General features: G+C 32.7%; 1 protein-coding gene across 1 annotated transcript; it reads left to right on the top strand.

Moving 5' to 3' along the window:
• Nucleotides 1-16707: 16707 nt before the first annotated feature.
• LOC120187035 (SUMO-activating enzyme subunit 2-like) lies at nucleotides 16708-21341 on the top strand. The gene is made up of 10 exons (XM_039190832.1): nucleotides 16708-16770; nucleotides 17429-17803; nucleotides 17963-18192; nucleotides 18513-18606; nucleotides 18750-18869; nucleotides 19068-19187; nucleotides 19695-19861; nucleotides 19912-19995; nucleotides 20331-20412; nucleotides 21240-21341. Exons 1-10 carry the CDS (start codon nucleotides 16708-16710, stop codon nucleotides 21339-21341), a joined length of 1437 nt encoding a protein of 478 aa, XP_039046763.1.
• Nucleotides 21342-22556: the final 1215 nt, after the last annotated feature.

Raw genomic sequence — 22556 nt, 5'->3', positions numbered from 1 at the left:
GGAACTCTGACCGGGTCTGGTTGACCGAACGACGTGGCTGAACTAGATGGGGTTAAGGTTTTTGGAAACCCTAACCTACTGTGTGTGGCTAGTTACTGTTGGGCTTCATCTGGTTTGGGTTTCTGCTGAATTTTGTAACTTGGGCCAAATTTCAAGCCTGCAAGTGTAATGAAATGATGAATAAGTATTCATATATATATATATATATATACATTAAATAAACATAATATATATATTATGAAAATGAGAATGGGACGAAATCGTGTGTTCACACTTTGACCGTTAGTTGACTAACGGTTTCCATCCAACGAAGGTTCTTTTTGACCCATAATGAAACGTTTGGGGTCAAATGTTTCAAAAAAAAAATAATACAGGGCAAATTTGACAATATTGTCAAACATTAGGGGTATTTGTTTGCATTATGCCAAAAAAAAATCTAGTCGATTTCTTCATTCTCCTATCTTTTCCTTTTTTCTTTTTTTACAATTTGTGTCAATTTTATTAATTAATCTAACTTTTTATTCTTTAATTTTGTTTAACTGGTGGTGACACCGATTTTAATGTTGATTTCTGCCCATCGGTTATCTTTTTTTCCTTTGTTTTATTAAATATTTTAATAAGAATAATTATGTCTTTGTGACATGTTATCTGTCTTTATGACATGTTTATATATGCCTTTGTGGAATGTTTTTCTCTGCCTTTTGATAGCTTACGGTTTTTTACCGTTGTTTACGGTTTTTGGTTGTTGTCGTTGTTTATCTTTTTTTCTCAGGGTTGAATTTGATATCGTCACGACTGATCAAGATGACGCTTATTTGTTATCATAATGATCTTCCCTGTTTTGGACCATAAGATGGATTTGGGTACGCGTTTTACATTCGTGGATAGTTTTCTCACGTCGGATTTGCGATTTGTCGGTGGTCTTTCAGTAGTTTTATCACCTTTTGTGGTTCGTTTACTGATGCAGTCAGATTTATTCGTATCTTTGTTTTATTCGAATTTTTTTTGTTAGGTTTGTAACCTTTTCCTACTTTATTGTTTATGTGATATGTGGCTAGTTTTTGTCTAAATGGAAATAGGAAAATATCATAATTATATTTTAGGTTCATAGTTATACTTGCAAATCTTCATTATAATTTAAATATTTTTTATTTTTAATAAAACTAGCTACTTTTTATCTAAAAAAGATTGGCATGGAACATAAAGTCATTTTGCCTATCAAACCGTTCTCTGTTTTTACAAGGGCACTCTCACAATTCTTGCCTATGAAAGCTTAACAAGAATAACCAAAAATCAAAATTCCCTCTTTGTTGTTATTATTATATCTTAATTTCGTAATCGGAACAAAGAAGCATATAAAATTGATGGTGTAAGCAATTTGGGCTCATATAGTTTTTTTCTTCTTAATTCTACTATATCTGCGGTGCCTTGGCAAAGGGCCGCCACCCTCAATCTCCTTAGCTGATGCAACAGCTCTTTGAATGTTGATAGAAAGGGAGAGCCACTGAGATAAAAAAAATTATGGCCTCACCGCGAAGCTGGGAGTTTCTTCAAAAGTTCAGAGAAGAGCAGTACCGTCGATTTCCAATTCAGTTTTTGGTTGTACAAATTCTGAAGGATGGTGTTAACCTCATAGTGCATTGTTTATTTCGAAAATTACATCAAACAAGACGATTTTACTTCTAAGAAAATATTCTTCCACCACATGAGCAGAGCTTTGTTTAATTTCATTAATTTATTGTCAATTAGCGTCAACGTTTCATGCTGCGGTAATTCTATTTCTAAGGTATAAAACATATTTATCAATATTACAATAAGTTTGTAACCCAGTCTAATGTTATATATTGGACCTCATTTTTTTACCGATAAGATTCAGCTGATACAAAGTAAAATTTTCAACATCATATATTCAATAAATCATCATATTTTGTTTAAAAAAATAAATAGTGACGACCTAGAATTTTAAAAATACCATAATTACAGAAAAAATTAATTGTTGAATTTTCTCAATCATTTAGTTGTTATTTACATCAATCTTGGACTCGGTGTCCATTTAGATTCCCAAAGGCCTAAAGTAAACCATCGCATAACGTCGCGTGTTTGATTCTCAAACGCCCCACCATAAGACAAAATGTTGAAAGCCTTCATCCTCAGTGATCTGATCCCTATATATAGACTCAAAGGAGAGAATGTAATACTTGGGCATCTATTCTCATTCTTCGTCGCTCCTTTCTTCTTGCTTTCTCTCTGTTCAGATTCCCGAAATGGCTCTGAACAACTGTTATCCGCCATTGAGGTACGGAAACAAATGCACTTTTGGTGGGGGCGTGCGGGATTGGCTGCGAGCTTCTCAAGACTCTTGCCCTTTCGATTTCAAGATATTCGTATAGTAAATCAATTCACTTGATTTCTTAATTCTTAGAACTGGGTTTATCTGTTTTCACTTTCATCGCTGTTTAAGTGATGATCAGTGTTAAGCATACTATTACGGTTTTTGGTTTTAAATCTTTGGGTAAATTAGGTAGGTAGACACCGAACTATCATTTTTATTTTTGTTTTGGTCACTATAAGATAATGTCGTAATATCATTGAAAAAAATTGTCTAATCTACCAAAACGAAATTAAAGTGATTGTCGGAGGGCTAAATACATAGTTTACACTAAATCTTATTATGTTTCACGTTAAAACTTATTTTTAATATAATTTTCGCTTTTTAGACTTGTTAGATGGTGTTAAGTGCTTATCGTAAGTTACTGATTTGATGGCTGTAAAATGCAAAGTTAGGATTTTATTTAATTTTTTAATGACAAGTGACTAAAATGAAATTGAAACATCACATTAACTATGACTTTTTGAAAAAAATATTGGACGATCAAAACAAAACTGCTCGAATAGTTGAGTGATTTGGAATTGATTTGTTTATGCAATTAAACAAACCTGCTTGTAGATTGACACGGACACCATAGAAGTGAGCAACCTGAATTGACAATTTTTGTTTCGACAATCCCATGTTGGGCAGTCTAAGGCCAAGGCAAGCACATTCACCTGCATTTTCCCTGTTTTCATGCAGTGTTAGTTGTACAAGTTGATGAATTGTAGTTCATGTTTGCGTAAGGTTGCTCGAGATGTCGTGTTAAGATTCAGGCCCAACATAACCATTACACAATACCATGCAAATGTTAAGGGATCTTGCTTCATTGTTGATTTCATTAAAAAGTTTGATGTTGTTTTGAGTGGACTTGACAACTTGGATGCAAGGCGCCGTGTAAACCGTCTTTGCTTGGCAGCCGATGTCCCATTGGTTGAAAGCGGCACGACATGGTTTTTGGAACAGTTATTTACTTTTTCCATTTTTAGAAATTATATATATTTATGTTTGATCCAATTTTTCTTAGTTTGTATAAGTGCAAATCCACTCAGAGTGCTTTCGTTTTACATGCTACATGACCCATAATCTGAAGTACTGCTATTTTATGCAAATAATTACTTATTGAAGGAACTCACTCCTAGAGCTAGTGACTTGTTTATCCTATCTATTAGTAGCATCTTAAATTTCTGTTTAGATGTAGTCTGTTTCTTAGTAAGTTCTATTTAGAATATCATAGCAAATGGGTCCTATAGTGATATTATCCAGCAGGATGCAACTATACGATATATTTGAGATGTTTTTTTTATTTCTTCATTTGGTGAAATAACATTACTGCTTTTCTTGTTGTATAATTAGGAATTGACTAGTGTAAGCCAATATACTAAGCCCTTTAATTTGACTAAACAACCGAAGTGCTTGTTTTTCTTGACTGTTTCCCTTTTCCTTTTCCTTGTTCTGCAACACTATCTTATGATTGCTTTATGTTCCAAAGTTCTTTCTGTGCTTGGCAACCAAATTTTGAGTTTTGTGTTTTCTCTTGCTTAGCAATTTCTCTCAATTGCTCACATACTCACTATATGATTATGTTCCTGTCTTACTCATTGACTTTGTTTCCTTTTCCCTTTGCTCGACTTCAGTATCACTTTCATGTTATGAATCCGTATGTGCTTGCTGTACATTTGAAGGGAAAAACAGAGTGCTATGAGTGTCATCCAAAAGCTGTTCCAAAGACTTATCCTATCTGTACAATTACAAGCATTCCTCAAAGGTAATTGTTAATTACTGGCAGATATTCTTTTGGTTGGTGTTCGGGTAGGAGTTCATTTGCTTTTATACGAGTTAACCAGTAGTCACTAATGTAACTCTCATAACCCATATATATCTCGAAATACAAATTATTAGGCATGTAAACGAATCAAACGCACACGAAAGAGGTATGTTCATGTTCGTTCGTTTAATAAATAAACGAACACGAACATAAACGAACAATTTTTTTTGTTCATATTCGTTCATTAAGGAATATTGCTTGTTTATGTTCGTTCATGTTCGTTCATTTAAATGATAAACGAACAGAAACGAACGTAAACGAACACAAACGAACGAACATAAACGAACATAATAAATGAACATAAACAAACATAAACAAACAACACAAACACAAAAATCAAACTTATTTGAACACAACAAATGAATGTAAAAAAAAGTAAACAACAAGAATAACAACTTAAAATTTATTAATATAACATGCAACTTTAGAGTTAATTTGTTCGAATACGACAAAAACATACATAAATCATAAATAAACTATATGAACATAATAATGTCTTAAAGTTAATTTGTTCACCAAAAATATCTTCTTGAAATCTAAACAACTTCAATAATCTTCATAACATATTCAACTTGCCCTCTGTTCGAACATAAATGAACGAACATAAATGAACAAACATATAATCGAACGTTCACGAACGTAAATGAACGAACGAGCCATTTGTTCGTGTTCGTTCATTTAATTAAACGAACACAGAATATTGTTCATGTTCGTTCATTTAATAAATAAACGAACATAAACGAACTTCCCGCCGCACGGTTCATGAACGGTTCGCTAAACGTTCAGTTCATTTACAGGCCTACGAATATAGATGTTACATAAACACTACAACCATTCATTGATGATAGACACTTACAATTTTTGTTCAATTTTTAAAACATTTCTTTATCAGATTTAGAACTTTTTCGTTAATCTTCTAAAATCATAAAATAATATTTAAACGTTGAAAACGAATCAAATTCTATGCTTCAATTAGGCAGTTTAGTGCTATTTCGTAAATTATATATAACTGCCTAAACATTGCTTAATTATGAAACCATTTAAAGAAAAATCCGATAGAACAATATACAAATATAATATATATGTCACTAATAAGTCAAAGATATGATGTCTTTCTGGTTTTGATATTATGTGCGATTTTCTAAAAAGATACTCAATAGGCACCTCACTTCACGTTCTTTTCTCTATCTGAACTTACGCATGAAAATCATTACACACTAAGTAAAATTTAGTGAGACAGTAATATAGCTAATGTGAAATAATACTTAAATTTCATAAAGTATTAATAACATGAAGTTGTAATTTAAGCCAAAAAAAATTACAACTTTTATAACATGTATAAATATAATACCGCTCATCATAAATAGTGGCGCCAACTTTTTAAAGTAAATAATGCAACTGTTAACTCTAAATTATCGGTCAAATAATTCTGTTCGTGCATCTTTAACTATATCGAAGCATAGACTACCACTTTACCTTGTTACATTAACACATATCTCAAACCATTATGGGACGCATAACAGTAAATCATGTAATCTTTGTCTGATTCTGGCTGTACTAAAACTGGTGCTTCTATCAAGATCTTCTTCAGTGTATCGAAGCTTTCTTGGCACTTTTCAGTCCAAACAAATAGCACATCATTTCTAAATGGCTTAGTAAATGAAGATATAATCTTTGAGAAATTCTTTACAAATTTTCGATAGTAACTAACTAACTAATCCCAAGAAATTTCAGAATTCAAAAATATTCTATGAAGTTTTCCACTCCACTACAACTCATACTTTCTGAAGATCAATTTTGATTTCTTCTGCTGAAATCACGTGACCAAGAAAAACAACTTCTGATATCCAGAATTCACATTTTTTTTGACAATTTGACATAAAATCTTTTTATCCTTCAGTATCCAAAATACGATGATCGATATGTGTGTCATGTTCTCCTTTAGTATTAGAATACATAAAAATATCATTAATAAATACAACCACATCTAATTCAAGTACGACTGAAGCACTCGGTTAATCAAGTCCATAAATGCTACAAGAGTATTAACCAATCTAATTGGCATTACTACGAACTTATAATGATTATATTAGATTCTCAAAGCCGTCTTTGGAACATCTTCCATTTTAATTATCAACTGATAATACTCAAATCAATAATTTAATCTTCGAAAATACTAGAGTACCTTTAAGCTGATCAAATAGATCATCGATTATTGGGAAAGAGTATTCATTCTTCACCATCACTTTATTCAGTCGAGAGGAATCTATATATAATTATATCAATCCATCTTTCTTTATAACAAAGAGTATCGATACACTCCACAAAAACACGCTCGATCTAATAAAACTCCAATCAAGTAACTCATGTAATTGTGCCTTTAACTCTGAGAGTTTAGTCGGAGCCATTCGGTACGGGGCGACTAAGATATGTACTATACCCGAAAAATATCAATCTTAAACTCCACTTCTCGATAAGGAGGTAATCCGAGTAATTCATCAGAAAATATATCTGGAAATTTCCAAACTATTGGAATATCCTCCAACCTAACTTCAGATATTTAATTATCAATTTCATTTACCATGAAAGCTAAACAACCTTTTGACGTCAATTTCGTTGCCGTTACTACAGATATCATATTAAGCAATGATTTTTCTTCTCATTCAATTACTAGTAATTTAGAGTCCTCCGCATCTTTTTTTTTACATAAAAAAACAATCTCTTTATACGAAAATCTACCTAGTCATAATTCGGAGATTACCAATCCATGCCTAAAATGATCTCAAACTCGTCAAATGACAATTCCTTAAGATTCACCGAAAATATCACCCCTCAAATCTTTATTAGATAATTTCTACTTATCTACTTTACTCTGGCGCTAAGACCCAACGGATTTGTCACTACAAATAAATTCTAAGAAAATTCTTGTTTAAGGCAATCTTTTATTTATACTACTTATTCACGAATTCTACTCTTAGCAGCAAATTACTACTTTACCACTTGAAATTATTCTTTATAAACTTTCTCCTTTCTATAATCTTACTCAGTTACTAAAATCTTGAAACCCTTCAAGTCTTTCAAATAAACAACTACTCTAATTCAAACTCATTTAAATCTTTTCAAATGATAACATAATTATCATCTGATTCACTAAGAACTTAGCTTTCTTTAAACTTTTAGCAGACAATTTACTTACCACTTATTCCCTCGAACTCAAGATTAACTCAAATCAGACATTTCTTTAAGCAACTTAATGCTTAACTTATATATTAATAAAATATTTAAATTTACCTGTAGAAACCTCATAGTAACCATTAAATTCAATAATCTCTAGATCATCTTTAAACTCAACTTCTCTTGTAATCCATTTAAACTTTCTGATAGATTCCTCTAATGCAGTAACTTCATTAAACGCTGAGCCATTTATTCCACAGAATGGAGGAAAATCCCTTACAGCTTCAACCCTTCTAGGTCGAATTACTAAAGTCTTCTCTGGTATGTTTGGATCGATTACCATCTCGATCTTCTTTTTAGCATTATCTACTTTTTTACCCTTACCCTTAGTTTCTAACACGTAAATTTCAAAATTTCATTAGTGAGGAACATCATCATAAATAAAATCATAACATGTCAGTAATTTCGACATCCTAGTGTCATGTACATATTTTCAATATAACATAAGCTTGGTTTAGGCTGAGAATTGGCTAAACCAGTAGTTCTGATACCAATAAATGTAATACTCATAACCCGTATATGTCTCAAAATAAAAATTATAGATGTTACATCAACACTACAAACATCATTGTTGATAGACGCTTAAAATTTTTGTTCTATTTTTAAACATTTCAATATCAGATTTAAAACATTTTTGCTAATCGTGTAAAATTGTAAGATAATATTTGAATGTACAAAATGAATCAAATTCTATGCCGTTATTAGACAGTTTATTGTTGTTTCATAAATTATATATAACTGCCTAAACACTGCTTAATTATGAAACATTTAAATACAAATCCGATAAAGCAATATACATGTATAATATACATGCCACTACAAAGATAGGATGTCTTACTGACTTTGATATTAGGTATGATTTTATGAAAATATGCTCAAGGGGCTCCCCACTTCATGTTCCTTTTTCTATCTGAACCTACACATGAAAATCATCAAACACTAAGTAAAACTTAGTGAGATAATAATATAGTTAAAGTGAAATAGTACTTAAATTTCATAAAGTATTAATAACATAAAGTTGTAATTTAAGCTGAAAACATTAAAACTTTCAAACCGAGCTATTCAAGTTGTTTTCCTCTTGAAAACCTAAAAATCATCATCTTATGGTTTTATAAAAAATCATGTAAATCAACATAAAATATCATACACAATTCATATTCTTTTTCTTTGTATACTTTTCATAACTTTCACATTTACTTTTAATACCCAATGTATATGTAAGATAATGTAAGGTATGTGAGTCAGACGAGTGTGCGCAATAATCACTTTAGTGCTATCATCGTAATCAGAACATGCACTCCAAGTGCATTCATATTATTTGCACCAACGGTGCTACACATAATGTACCAGATCATAACCATAATCACTCCACCTCATGGTATATTGTACTTACGACTCTCAATGCAACATATAATGAGTTTTCAGAGCATATCTTATTCATTTCATAATCATTATTTCAAAATCAGAATCATTTTAACTTTATCATCATCGAAATAGAACGTGGGCAGTTCATACCGTAAATCATCCATAAAACATTTATGTAAACATTATGGAATAATCCATAATTAAAGTAGAAAATATACTTGAAAAATAATGAGGTTGACTAATCACAAGTCATTATCATTCAAAATAATTAAATAAATAAACTATAATCACTTTGACACTTCATAAATCAAAATATAAGCCTCACTAAGCTTTAGGTTTAGTCCTTTGCTTTTGATTACTTCGACTACAAAATTTATCAAAATTTTATACTCTGGTAGTTTGCACAACCTTCAAAGAAGTATTTATTCTGTATTAATATACATACTTAAAAATTATTTCGTTTGTACCTATGGAAACTAGACTCGAATATGAATCTAGCCATATAAGTAACTTCTTTTATTTCAAATTGTACAATTTATAACGAATTTTCTAAACTGACTTACAGAAACTGTTTTGAGCATAATCTGATGTCCTATTTTCTGACCTATCCTCGATAAAAAAAATCATATCTTTTTGTATACTCCTTGAAATTAGTGGCCATTTGTTTTAAATGAAACTAGACTGGTATACAAATCTAATTTTATAGAGATCATCATTTAGTCACTTATTTATAATTTATGGTGATTTTCTAAACTTACTGTTCAAATTCTGACTTCTAGGTAGCTTTCCTTAATTAGCCCTCTTGGCTTATTCCATAATTTTATTAACTTATGATATATATATATATATCACAAATCAAATAATATTTAGGAGTCATTTCTTACCATAGTAACTCCGTCATTTTCTCATTGCAAGCTGATAGGGAAGCAATGGCGGGTTAATGAACGTTGCTCTTATTGAAGAATCAAACCTAGAAAGCTCTAGACTCGATGAAGAACAAAGGGGATCAATAGGGTAAGGTGGCGACAATAACTAGGATTCTTTAGGGTTTCTTTTAGGTGCTAGAAACAAGGTAAAGAATAATATTAGAACAATATAAACAAAAGATAAAGAACTTAATAATTTATGATAATCAAGAAATCAAAAGATCTCCCTTGTGAAGATGGATGGCAAAGGTGATGATGGTGAGGATGGATTTGTGGAAAATAGATGGATAATGTCCCATTAAGCCCTCCTAGTCACAATAAAAAGACAAACATGATAATATGACTCTAACCAACCATCCTAGTCGTGATGAAAAAGAAAATTGTAGTGTGAAGATTAATCTCCCTCGCAAGAACTTGAAAGAACTCCAGGAGAAGAAGCTTCGAAGACACAAGGCAATCAACACTTGCAAAAACAAACTCTCGTTGTATTATTAATCAAAGAAATTTGATTTACAAAGTTGAATGAAGCATCCTTTATATAGGGGATGAGTTCTAAAGGTCCTAAATAACTAATGAATAAAATAATAACAAATTAAACATGTCTTGACTCTAATTCCTAATAAAATAATAATAACTAAAATTAATGTTTTAACTCAGCATTAATTCCTAATAAAATAATAAATCTAATCCTAAAAGATAATGCATCATCCTATATTAAATTATATTACAAATAATCAATATAAATATTGAAAATTTGTAATATTTACAAATTCACGTATTAATCTCGTATAGGAATTTCTGCATGCGCTATCTTCACTAAATTGAACGTATCTTGAGTTCCCGATATCGAATTAATGCGATTCAGAAAAGCGACAAATGGTTGTATCTCCAGAAGACATGTTGACCAAGTAAAGATCAGGATCCCATTCAAAATGTCATTGCAAGTCTACTGCTGTTTTGATCTTCTTTTCTAAGGCTTGGACGAGTGGATCATTTGGAAGAGTTATTACTTCTTCCTTTGATGTGAGCCTTGTGATGCATGTATCATTCTCCCTTTCTTCAAAAAATTCGACCTCGAATCTGAAACATTAAAGGGAGCAACATTAGAATCATTTAATGATTCATTCACATTATACTTACTGAATAGATATGCTTTGAATCTTCGAGACTTTGTTCTTGTAATAGGTTCGAGTAGAAACATTAGTCCAAAGAAGCATGTATTATGGACTCTGGTGCATGTATCATTCCCCCTCTCCTCAAAAGGATTCGTCCTCGAATATAAAAATCTGAGAGAAAGAGAATTAGATGTGTTGAAAGGAAAACTTGTGAAAATTTACCAGGATCAATGTGATGTGTCTTTATGCGTTTTAGTCGAGGCTTCTTCTTTGTAGGAACTGATTTCTTGTAGTCTTGAAATCCTATTTTGCATACAAGTCTTGTAATATGATGTTTAGGTCGAAATTCAACATGGCTCAGACCACTGTTTGGCTTTATGTATGATTGCTTCGGATAATTTCTCCATGGTTTTATTCGTGTGTGAAGAGAATGAGTGTTTAAAAACCATGTCAACTGGTTTGTTAAAGTAATCCCTTAAGTCTCCTAAGTGTGGTTCATGAATTAAGAATTCTTAGCAGAAGATTTATGGATTGTAAAACTGTTTAGTTGGCAAGGAAACTCATATACAAGATAAAGCTCATTAAAATCACTTTTAAAGTATGGGTACAAATATAAAAAATATCCGAGTTATCGTGATATACATCTTTGATATGTTCAATTCTCAGAATAGTAGAATGCTTAAGAGTATACCTTTGTGGTAGTGCATCGTCTACTATGTTTTGCTTACCTCGGTCTTTGGACTCTCGTAAATCATGACTCTTCATTGATATGTCATATTGATTAGGGCTTTCAGGTGGTAACCTGTCAGGAAGGTCACCTAGCACTATTCGACAACTCTTGGCGATGGAAGATGGTGTGGTCCAGTCTCGTGTTGGTTTTACTTTCTCATCATTTACATGGATTCCATGTGCACGAACTATAAAGCATGTGGAGTTGCTTAAATCTTGTTTCGTCATTAAGATGGCATCACGACTAAGGCTTTCTTGAACCTTGAATTAGATTACTTCTCGAAAATCCTGTAACAAAGATGAAAACACACTAGGCAAATCCTTGTTAATGTTAGAAATCAAAACAATTGATTCCCTAAAGTGAACAAGGATAGAGGGTTGTTTGTAAAGAAGGTTCTCTCAATTCTTTTGTGTTCACACATAGATTTTGAGTCACTCTTTTCTTCTCACAATTAGATTCACTCACCTCCCATGGGTCATTATTCTTTTGACTTTTGTAGCTAGTGACCTTTTTGCTTTTGCCTCTTTCTCAGCTTTTTCTTTTTTGCTTTCCCTACCTCCTCACAAATTATCATTTGAACTTTAGGGGCTGGAAGTGTGTCATTCTTTGCTGGTCGTTCTTTCTCCTTGTCAGGTTTGTCATCTCTTGGCTTTTTCAAAAAAGATGGAGTAGAAGATGAGGAAGGATTTGAAGGATTACCTTGGTAAGAGGATGAAGTACCTTGGTAATGTTCTCTGAATCAAAATCTCCTTTGGATTTGTGCTTCGATTGTCATTGCTTTCTTTAGTGTATCTTCAAGGTTTTCGTACCCATGGAGATCAAGAAGATCAATGATGTTTGAGTTTAAGCCGACGACGAATCTTGACACGGTGACCTCTTCTTTTTTGGTTATGTTATCCCTATTGAGTAAGGATTGCATCTCCTTGTAGTAGTCTTCAACTGAACTTCTACCTTGTCGAAGTCGGTGTAATCGTAGTTTAACTTCTCACGTATAATGTGTTAGTAGAAATCGCTTCCTCATGGTTTGTTTGAGGTTGGTCCAAGAAGTGATTGCTTGAATTTGGAAGTTCTCGATCTTTTTCCTTGTTTGCATCCACCAAGTTCGAGCATATCTTTCGAATTGCATGGTGATGAGGGGAACTTGTTTAGCTTGGGGGCAATCATGGTATGAGAACATGAGATCAAATTTTCCTTCCCAATCGATGTACTTGTCTAGATCGTTGTCTCCTTTGAAAGATGAGATTGTGAACTTTTGTTTTGCAAAGAGTTTGGGTGCATGGAAACGTGGTTGTTCTCGCCTGGGTACCAAAAGTTCAGCATTGTTTGGTATTGGATTATGCTTTGGTAGATCTAATTGTGGTTCTTGTCGTTCTCTTCGGTTTCATCAAATCTTTCAACTTGAGTCATGAGTCGGGAAAGTGTGGCTAAGATAGCCGTAAGTGTCTTGTTGTTATTGTCGCCCATCCTGAAATCATAACACTCAAAAGAAAATTTTAAAGTAAAATAAAAAAATAAAAGAAAGAAAATTCAACAAAGCAAGACACATCACAAGTCACTCCAAGAAAGTAACACAACGAGTGGCAAGTAAGCCGATCTTGTACTCTTTAAAACGCACTTTACCAAGTAGTCTTCCACAATTCGTATCGGAGTTTGATTACTAGAAAAGGCGATAAGAAAAACTTAAAAGCTCTAAGAGGCCAAACAAAGGTTAGACTCCAAGAGAACGAGAATGCAAAGAAGGAAGACGTATGCAAACTCTTTAGTCCTACTAACACAAGGAAGATAATGTGTTAGATAATGCAAAAGAACAATAAAAAGGTAAAACAAAAGAACCTAAAGAAGAGTCAAAGAAAAAAGGAACCAAACCAGAAAACCTAGAAAACGCTGGATCAACTTGAGAAACGTTTTTGAGGAAGTTACCAGTGTCCAAAAATTTTGAAAAATTATTGAATGTCTCTCGATGCGTCAAGAAACTACTGTAAAATTTCAGAACCAAATACCTTCAATAGTATCCAATAGAATCTGTTGAACGGTGAGTCCTCAAACAATTTATTTTTTGTGATCTCTTTGTTTGAAGGTGTTATTGATCTTCAAAAATTATTATTTTTTGTGTGAATGATATAGAATATATGAAGTTGCAATCTGGACATTTTCATCACGAAATACTTCTTGTATAATTTTCAAGAAATTCGACAAGATTCTAGACTGAATCTGCCAATGAAACTTGAATGATGTATTTGAATGCTCTAATGAACTTCAACTCGGGTGAAATTTGGACCAGAGATTAATCTTAGAATGAATATGAGATCTGGAGAATATCAACCCTAAATTCCTTCTTTTACAATTTTACAATTTTTATGACTTTTTTTAGCTTTTTGATTATTATTTTTTGGCCTTTTTCTTTCTTTTTATTTTTTAAAAATAGCAAACTAACAAGAATGATTTGAATCTAAATTAAAATTAAATAAAAAGAACCTGAAACGATGAATCTTTTGTGAACTAGCTCCGTTGGGGTACCTTGACAGTTTTGTGTACAAGAACAAGCAAGATCTTGCTTCTTTCCAAGAATCAACCCAAATCTGATACCAATTGATAGGGAAGCGGTGGCGGGTTAATGAACGTTGCTCTTGTTGAATAATCAAACCTAGAAAGCTCTAGACTTGATGAAGAACAAAGGGGATGAATAGGGGAAGGTGGCGGCAACAACTAGGATTCTTTAGGGTTTCTTTTAGGTGCTGGAAACAAGGTAAAGAATAATATTAAAACAACATAAACAAAAGATAAAGAACTTAATAATTTATGATAATCAAGAAATCAAAAGATCTCCCTTGTGAAGGTGGATGACAAAGGTGATGATGAATTTGTGGAAAATAGATGGATAATGTCCTATCGAGCCCTCTTAGTCGCAATGAAAAGGCAAACACAATAATATGACTCTAATTAACCCTCCTAGTCACGATGAAAAGGCAAATTGGAGTGTGAAGATTAATCTCCCTCACAAGAACTTGAAAGAACTCCAGGAGAAGAAGCTTCGAAGGCACAAGACAATCAACACTTGCAAAAATAAACTCTCGTTGTATTATTAATCAAAGAAATCTGATTTACAAAGTTGAATGAAGCATCCTTTATATAGGGGCTGAGTTCAAAAGGTCCTAAATAACTAATGAATAAAATAACAACAAACTAAACATGTATTGACTCAAGTCCTAATAAAATAATAATAACTAAAATTAATATTTTAATTCAGCCTTAATTCCTAATAAAATAATAAATCTAATCCTAAAAGATATTGCATCATCCTATATAAAATTATATTACAAATAATCAATATAAATATTGAAAATTCGTAATATTTATAAAATCATGTATTAACCTCGTATATGAATTTCTGCAGGTGTTGTCTTCACTAAACTGAACGTATCTTGAGTTTCCGATATCGGATTGATGCGATTCAAGAACCGTTGGAAAGATAAGAGACAGACGGTTGTATCTCCAGAAGAGATATTGACCAAATAAGATCAAAATCCCATTCAAAAAAGTTGTCGCAAGTCTGCTACTGTTATGATCTTTTTCAAAGCTTGGACGAGTGGATCATTTGGAAGAGTTATTACTTCTTCTTTTGATGTGAGCCTTGTGATGCATGTATCACAAGCCAATCTTCATTTGATAATATAATTACAATTAAATATGCACTAACATTTGTCACACTATCGAATTTTCTCTACGCTAATTTTATCGATCTTGCACTTTTTCCTTCTCTTTTGAATTACTTGAATTACTAGATTTATCGAGGTCTGACGACGTTTTATAATAACATAAAATATTCAAATTATATGTTAGCATCGAACTAACATAATTTAAGCTTAAATATAAAATTCGAAAGAAATAAAATCGATATAAAACTAAATCATATTTCCCATTAAAATTTCAAACTTATCAAAATACTCATTAAATTCCATAAATATTTATTTCCGTCATCAACCCTTCAACTTTTTCCAATTACACAATCAAGCCTCTAATTATGAATTCTTTCTGGAATTCACCTTATCTTTTCCATTAAATTCATAATGATCCTTCACCATTATGATCATTGCACATTAATCACTAAAATTTCTAGCACCTTAATAAAATACTCAAATCCATACTTTAACATTAAAAACTTGCAATTTTGTCCTAAACTTTCTTAGACTTTTCGAATTCAACCAACCATCTTAATAAACTTGAAATTTGATCCCAACTCACTATTTAAACTCAAAAACCAACATACTAATAAACTTTCCAGCATTGTACTATTTCTTGTTCAAAATAATACCAACATGTTTTCAAGCTCATAAACAAGTCCCTAAATTTTGAGACTTTTTGAATTCTACCCTTAACATTTACCAAACTTATAATTTGGTTCCAACCAGTTTCCTATCTTGAAATTCCAGCATTTAAATATTAACATTTAACATTGAACATCCCAATTCTCACATTTAATCAATAATGTCTCACAATTCTAAAAACTTGCAAATAAGACCTTTTACTACCTTAAGGCTCCAAATCGATCCAAATTGTTCTCCAAGTCACATAGAATACTTCTAATATCAATTCTAGACCATAGAAAACTTTTCAATATTTCCCCCAAATTTTCCTTATGGCTGAACCTAATTAATGCAATAAGGCAAGGATTTCATTCATTTTCAAGCATTAATTCAACCTCCTATTATCAAATTCATGCAATTCCATCCATCATAATATCAAATCGAATCAAAATCAATCAATCTCCTAAAACCCTAAGAATGGTCGAATTCAAGAAAAGACTTTACACATAGTTTGAATCATCATACAAGCCTTAGAATTAATCTCCAACATCAAAAATATAATAATCTTCCATTAAATCTTCAAATTCCATAAACCCTTCATAAACCCTAATCACCAAATCTCAACATCCAAGCATGCTTTAGATGAATTTCTTATACCTAATGATAGAGAATTTGATGTAGATCGACTCTCTATTTCACCATCCAAGCATGCTTTACATGAATTTCTTATACCAAATGATAGAGAATTTTATGTAGATCGGCTCTCTATTTCATAACTTAGTCCAAAAATCACTCATACAAGCTTAAAATAAAAAATGAAATATTTACCTTGAAGCAATGGTGGTTTCGGCCTCAAGCTTGGAGATGGCTGAAAATGTGCTAAATTTCTTGATTATTCTTGTATTATAATCTTTGACACATTGCTTATTCATAATATAATTGAAATTCAATTAATGAGAAATTCCAAAATTACCATTAATGAAACTTGATAATTACCAAATGACATGGCATTATCTTCCATTAAAATATTCCATAATCAAAGATCAATCAACTTAGCTTTGAATTTTTATTTTAGTCATGCAATTTTTGAAAATTGCATTTTAGTCACTAAAATTCCACTATTTGGGAAAATCTGAAAAATTACACTAATATGAGTTAAATTTCTCTGATCTAAAATATAGAAATAATATTTCCAACCATTATCTAACATCCTTCAAATTTTCAAAATATTTCGGTTCGATTCGATTTTCCGATTTCTACACCGAACTTTAACGTTTTATAGCTTCTAGCACAAATCCCGTACCGAAAATCTGATTATCACAAAAATTCTTGTTTTAGACCAAACTGTTTATTTAAGGGCTGAAATGTTTAACTTTTTAAAATTATATTTTTAGTCCCTAAACTTTTCAAAGTTTATGCTTTAGCCACCAAACTTTCAAAACTTATATTTTAGTCACTAGCCAAAATTTGCTGTATTACAACTACAATTATGATGATTACATCTAGTCCTTTTTGAACATCTATTCCTCTAGTCCTAATCATATTGTTTGAATTGTAGTTTGTTCATTGTATTGTGTGGGCAAAGGACCTGCTTATTGCAAAGTTGTTTGGGAACAAGAGTCAGGAAAATGATTTGAATGTGAGCTCTAGTGATGTTTCAAACTCGTCAGAACATTCTGAAGATGTATTTGAGTGCAGAATAGATGAAGAAATTGAACAATATGGAAGGAGAATATTTGATCATGTATTTGGTCATAATATAGAAGTGGCTCTGTCGAATGAGGAAACTTGGAAAAACCGTACCAAACCAAGGCCTATATATAGTAAGGATGTATTGTCTAAGAAGATAACTAAACAGAATGGAAACAGTGAAAAAGTTAGTGCAACTGATGCTGTATCTTCCATGTCATCTCTGGGCTTGAAGAATCCTCAGGTTGTATGGAGCCTTGCAGAAAATTCAAGAGTTTTCATGAGTCTTTGAGATATTTTTCTTGAAGAGAGGAAAGGTCGGTGTTAATCTACTACTTTCAAAAAGTTGATTGATCGTTTCTTCTGACCAAGATATATACTGATTTATTTTACCATGTGATAGGAAATTGGAAACCTGACTTTTGATAAAGATTATCAGTTGGCTGTGGTGTTTGTTACTGCTGCTTCTTATATTAGGGCTTCTTATTTTGGGATTCCTTTACATAGTCTTTTTGAAGCTAAAAGAATTGCTGGTAATATTGTGCATGCTGTGGCATCAACAAATGCTATCATAGCGGGGTTGATTGTGATTGAAGCAAGTAAAGTTTTAAAAAGGGATAGCAACAATTACAGGTTTATTTTAGTTTCTTTATTCATCATTTTTAAGCATTTTAGATATTTAAATATAGAAACTCTGTAGTTCACTTTTATCTTAAGTATCGAATATCGAGCACAGTTTTTTACGTTCATTTTAGTTTGATGTAATCCATAGCAGTCATTGTTATTGCTAGGAATTGTATTTCTCTTCCCATGCTTCCTCTATGTTTGTTTTTGTTTAATTTAATCTATGGCAGTCAATTGTGTTTTCTAGGAATTAGTGTTCTCTTCCCATTCTTCCTAATGCAAATTTCTTTTTGTTATGTGGTTCTAATCTGAGTTGGATGCATATGCAGGATGACCTATTGTCTGGAACATCCATCAAGAAAGTTGCTTCTAATGCCGGTAGAACCCTATGAACCTAAAAAGTCTTGCTATGTTTGTTCAGAGGTATATGTAAAATGCATGTCCTATTGGAGTATATTTTTAAACGTCTCAACTCACACCTGCTCACATTTGATATCTTGATACAAACACCACTATCGCTTGAGGTTAATACTCATCGCTTTAAATTGAGGGACGTTGTTGAAAAGATTGTTAAAGCCAGACTTGGCATGAATTTTCCACTACTTATGCGGGCAACTATTCTTTATGAAGTTGGTGAAGATCTTGAAGAGGATATGGTAGCTGTTTATGCTGCAAACCTTGAGAAAGTAAATTCTTTTCCTTTTCTTTGCTTTTGAACAAAAATATTCTCTAATATGAATTTGTTTTCCTTTTTGCAGTAATTATTCGTTAGTTCAAGTCTGAAACTCACAGGAGTTGATTCTTTTACAGTTTAGCACAGAGTTGATTCTTTTACAGTTTAGCACATAAGATGATGTGATAATTGTGAATTTTTCTCTTACCAGGCCTTATCTGAGCTGCCTTCTCCCGTAATCAGTGCGACTGTGCTTACCGTAGAGGATCTACAACAGGAGTACAAATGCTGTATCAACATTAATCATAGGTTTGTCTCTATGTTGATTACTGTAATGCAAAAAATTGACAACCTTTTATTCTATTATTTTCGTAGAAAGCTCTTCAAAATGTGTTGAATATTGGACATGTTTCATAAAATTAATTTATTATTTATTCCTGTGTCCTTTTTGGTATTCATTTTGTGCATAATTGTTACATCTTCTGCTCCTGGCATTTGTGTCATACTAAAACATGAAAAATATTAGACACATTTATTTAGCTAAATTAAAATCTGGTCAAACTATATGATTAGGCTACACCTCATTATTAAATTATGATGGATGCTGTTCTCAAATTTGATAGACTTTCTTTTATTTTCCTAATTTTTTTTTAATTGCAATATTAATGGCTTGTTATTGTTTACATGATGCCTGTATTGTCTATTTGCATTAATTATTTTCCTGAGTTGGAGACAATTGTCCTCAAATATGAGGACCAATTTTAAAAAAAATAACATTCATGCTCACAGGGAGGAGTTTGATGAGAAGGAACCTGATGGAATGCTTCTCACTGGATAGGTTGAAGCTCCTGCTGATAAGGACAGTAATAAGCCTATTGGAAATGGTGAAAGTACATCCAGTGCGTTGCCAACAGAGGAGATTCTGGAGGATGAGAAGGATGTTGGAATTCAAGAAACTTCTAAGCCGTCCGAAATGTTACTTGGAAGAAAAGAAAACTGTCTCAGGTTTCCCAAAGCACTATTCCAAATCTTTCATGCCATTCTGATGAAAATAGAATTCTCAATCAACTTGAAAAGCTCGATGTTGATGATGAACTCATAATATCTGATGATATGGAAGCTCTCACCAAGAGGAAAAGGTTGTGATAGATTTCACTTCGTCTTGATTGTGGACATAATTTTACACCTGATTTTGTATGGTTAGACTAAATTTGGATGCAATAAATCTTTACATTAGGACCGAAACGATAGTAATTTGCTTGGTTTTATGTTAAGAATTGTTATATCCATTCCTTTTTTTTTTGTTGGTTTAAAACCGTAGAAACAATCTGCATTCATCCAGGGGTTGTAACCTTTCAAGTGTCCAGGTTTCTGAAATCATGATCTAACCTCTTTCCATAGTTTTTCAATTCAAGCTCTCATATGATTCTTCTTTGATAAATAGCATGAAGCAGTACTTATCCTGGTTGTGAAGATTTCCAGCTGACATCATTGGATGTAATGCATTGCCGAATTTTTCTGGCAGGAAAGTGTACCAGTCATGTCGAAGAAGAAAGGTACATCTTAATTCTTACCACGACAAATTTTAAATTATCAGATCTGCTTTTCTTGCATTCTGCAGATATAAATCATATTCAGCACTCCATTTTCATTAGAGAAATTTAACACTTGAAAGTACACATCTGATAACTATAAATGGTGAAGTGCGGTTACTTCCATTGGGTACTTCTTGACATATAGGTGTACAAACTCTTTCATTTCCAATTTTGAATAGTTTATATTTTCTTAGCATCATAATGTTCATGAGACCCTCCATGTAACTAACTTCTGCAGTGCATGCAAATGATCTAGCTCTGCTCAAGTAATACCTTGACAATTCCTCTGCTGAATAGAACAAACTATATTCATTGTGTTGAATATTGAATCATCAAGACGACGACTGCTACTACTGGCAAGATCATCTCCGAGGTGGCTAAGCAAGGTTTACGAGTGTGGTGATCGACTCGGCGAGCTCTTTTCAAAACTAGCCTCCACAAAACGATTCAACATTGGTAGCATCCGCAATATGAGGATCAACGATCTTTTCAAGCGAGCCCTTCCACTTTCATTGCAAGTCCCATTCAGCCAAGCTAATCTGTTCTCTTGGCAGTTGTGGGCTAATGGCAAGCCTTGCACGTAAGGTTTCAAGAACTACACCAAATGAGTAAACATCTGATTTTTCAGTCAATTGCCGCCTTTCACTGAAGTGCTAATAGAATTTTGTCCCATTGGGGAGTTATGATGGCACAAGACCAGCAACCTTGGCAATGAAAGGCAGTATCAAGCAAAATATCGGTGGTCTTTAGCATCATGGTACAGATGAATGATTCTTTTTTTGTAACAGTGTGAAGGTAAAGCGGTCTATGAGCTGATCCAAGACAGATTACTTGAACATCTTCATCCTTGGTTTCGAAGAACTTTAAGAGGCTTTGTTGATCAGTTGTGAAGACTCCTCCTATAACGTCCTAATCGAATACGACCTGAAGATAGACAGACTATGACGTCACACGGACCACCGAAGAGGCTAACCCAAATTTTTTCTTTTAAAATGACTTACCCATTCATTTATATCCATATAATGAAATATACAACAAAATATATACACATTACTTGTTTTACAAATACGGGAGCCCCAAAATTATTTGAACGTAAGTTTACAAAATAATCAACATATTATTATGACTCGACATACAAAAATCCATATACAATATATGCCCACTAACAAAAGTCTGAGACGTACTCAAAAGTTGGCAGCTAACTGTAAGGTGGTTTAGGCGATGGCTGCTCCCATTAACCTATGCATGGAAACAAATTCCGAATTCACAAGCTCAGTGGCACACTAAAAATCAAACTATACTATATGTATCCTCTATTTCACATGCTTATAACATAATTGTCAACATATGCTAAACTAAAACATACATAGGTAGGCATCATGATGCGGCTGAGGGGCTACATCTCGGAGCTCACGCACCCCTCTATCCTACCAAGGGTGGAATATGGAATTCTACATAGGAACTACACACCCGACTAACTTGCTCCGTCGAGCCTTAGGGCATCTTAGCGAAGAAGCGCCCAGTGCATTATCTTAAAGTTGGCTAAAACTTAACATACAATCGTTTCCCTGTTCCAGAGTGATTCGGGTATTCATCTTATTTCCTGAACATCACAAAAGGCAAGTCTTATGATTCCCTAAGATATATGGTTTCTAAGTGAAATTTCGCATTTTTAATATTGTTCTCAATTGATGTCTTATTGGAGAGTTTAATGATGTTTTGGGTCCTCCGATAATACCTTAATATTCCAGTGATTTCTTGATTAAAACAGGGTAGTGGTATCGATATTGATCCCATCAGTATCGATACTGACCCATGAGTATCGATACTGATGGCTTATAATCAACTATGAAAGAAAGGGTAGTATTGATACCCCTATAGGGAGTATCGATACTCAACTCTTGGTATCGATAATCCCATGAGTATCGGTACTAAAATTGTCCTATGTAAAAATTGTATCGAAACAACCCCTTCTGGTATCGAAATTGAGCCCTGAGTATCGATACTCTATGCATAAGTATTGATACTGCTACCCAAAACCCTTGGATGTTTTCCTTGCTTAAGAACAATATCGATACTATTCTTCCAGTATCAATATTGGCACT

Source organism: Hibiscus syriacus, unplaced genomic scaffold (genome assembly GCF_006381635.1).
Source record: "Hibiscus syriacus cultivar Baekdansim isolate YM2019G1 unplaced genomic scaffold, ASM638163v2 tig00004035_pilon, whole genome shotgun sequence".
NCBI lineage: Eukaryota > Viridiplantae > Streptophyta > Magnoliopsida > Malvales > Malvaceae > Hibiscus > Hibiscus syriacus.
Note: the sequence above shows the minus strand (reverse complement) of the source record. Positions and strands in the feature narration are given on the sequence as shown.

Bases quoted from the DNA above. Each gene is read 5' to 3' on its own strand.
- LOC120187035 (XM_039190832.1), top strand. From the start codon at position 16,708: ATGGTGGTTTCGGCCTCAAGCTTGGAGATGGCTGAAAATGTGCTAAAT. The intron at 16,771-17,428 runs GTATTATAATCT...TTTGAATTGTAG, and splicing joins TAAATTTCTTGATTATTCTT to TTTGTTCATTGTATTGTGTG. The intron at 17,804-17,962 runs GTTGTATGGAGC...ACCATGTGATAG, and splicing joins TGGGCTTGAAGAATCCTCAG to GAAATTGGAAACCTGACTTT.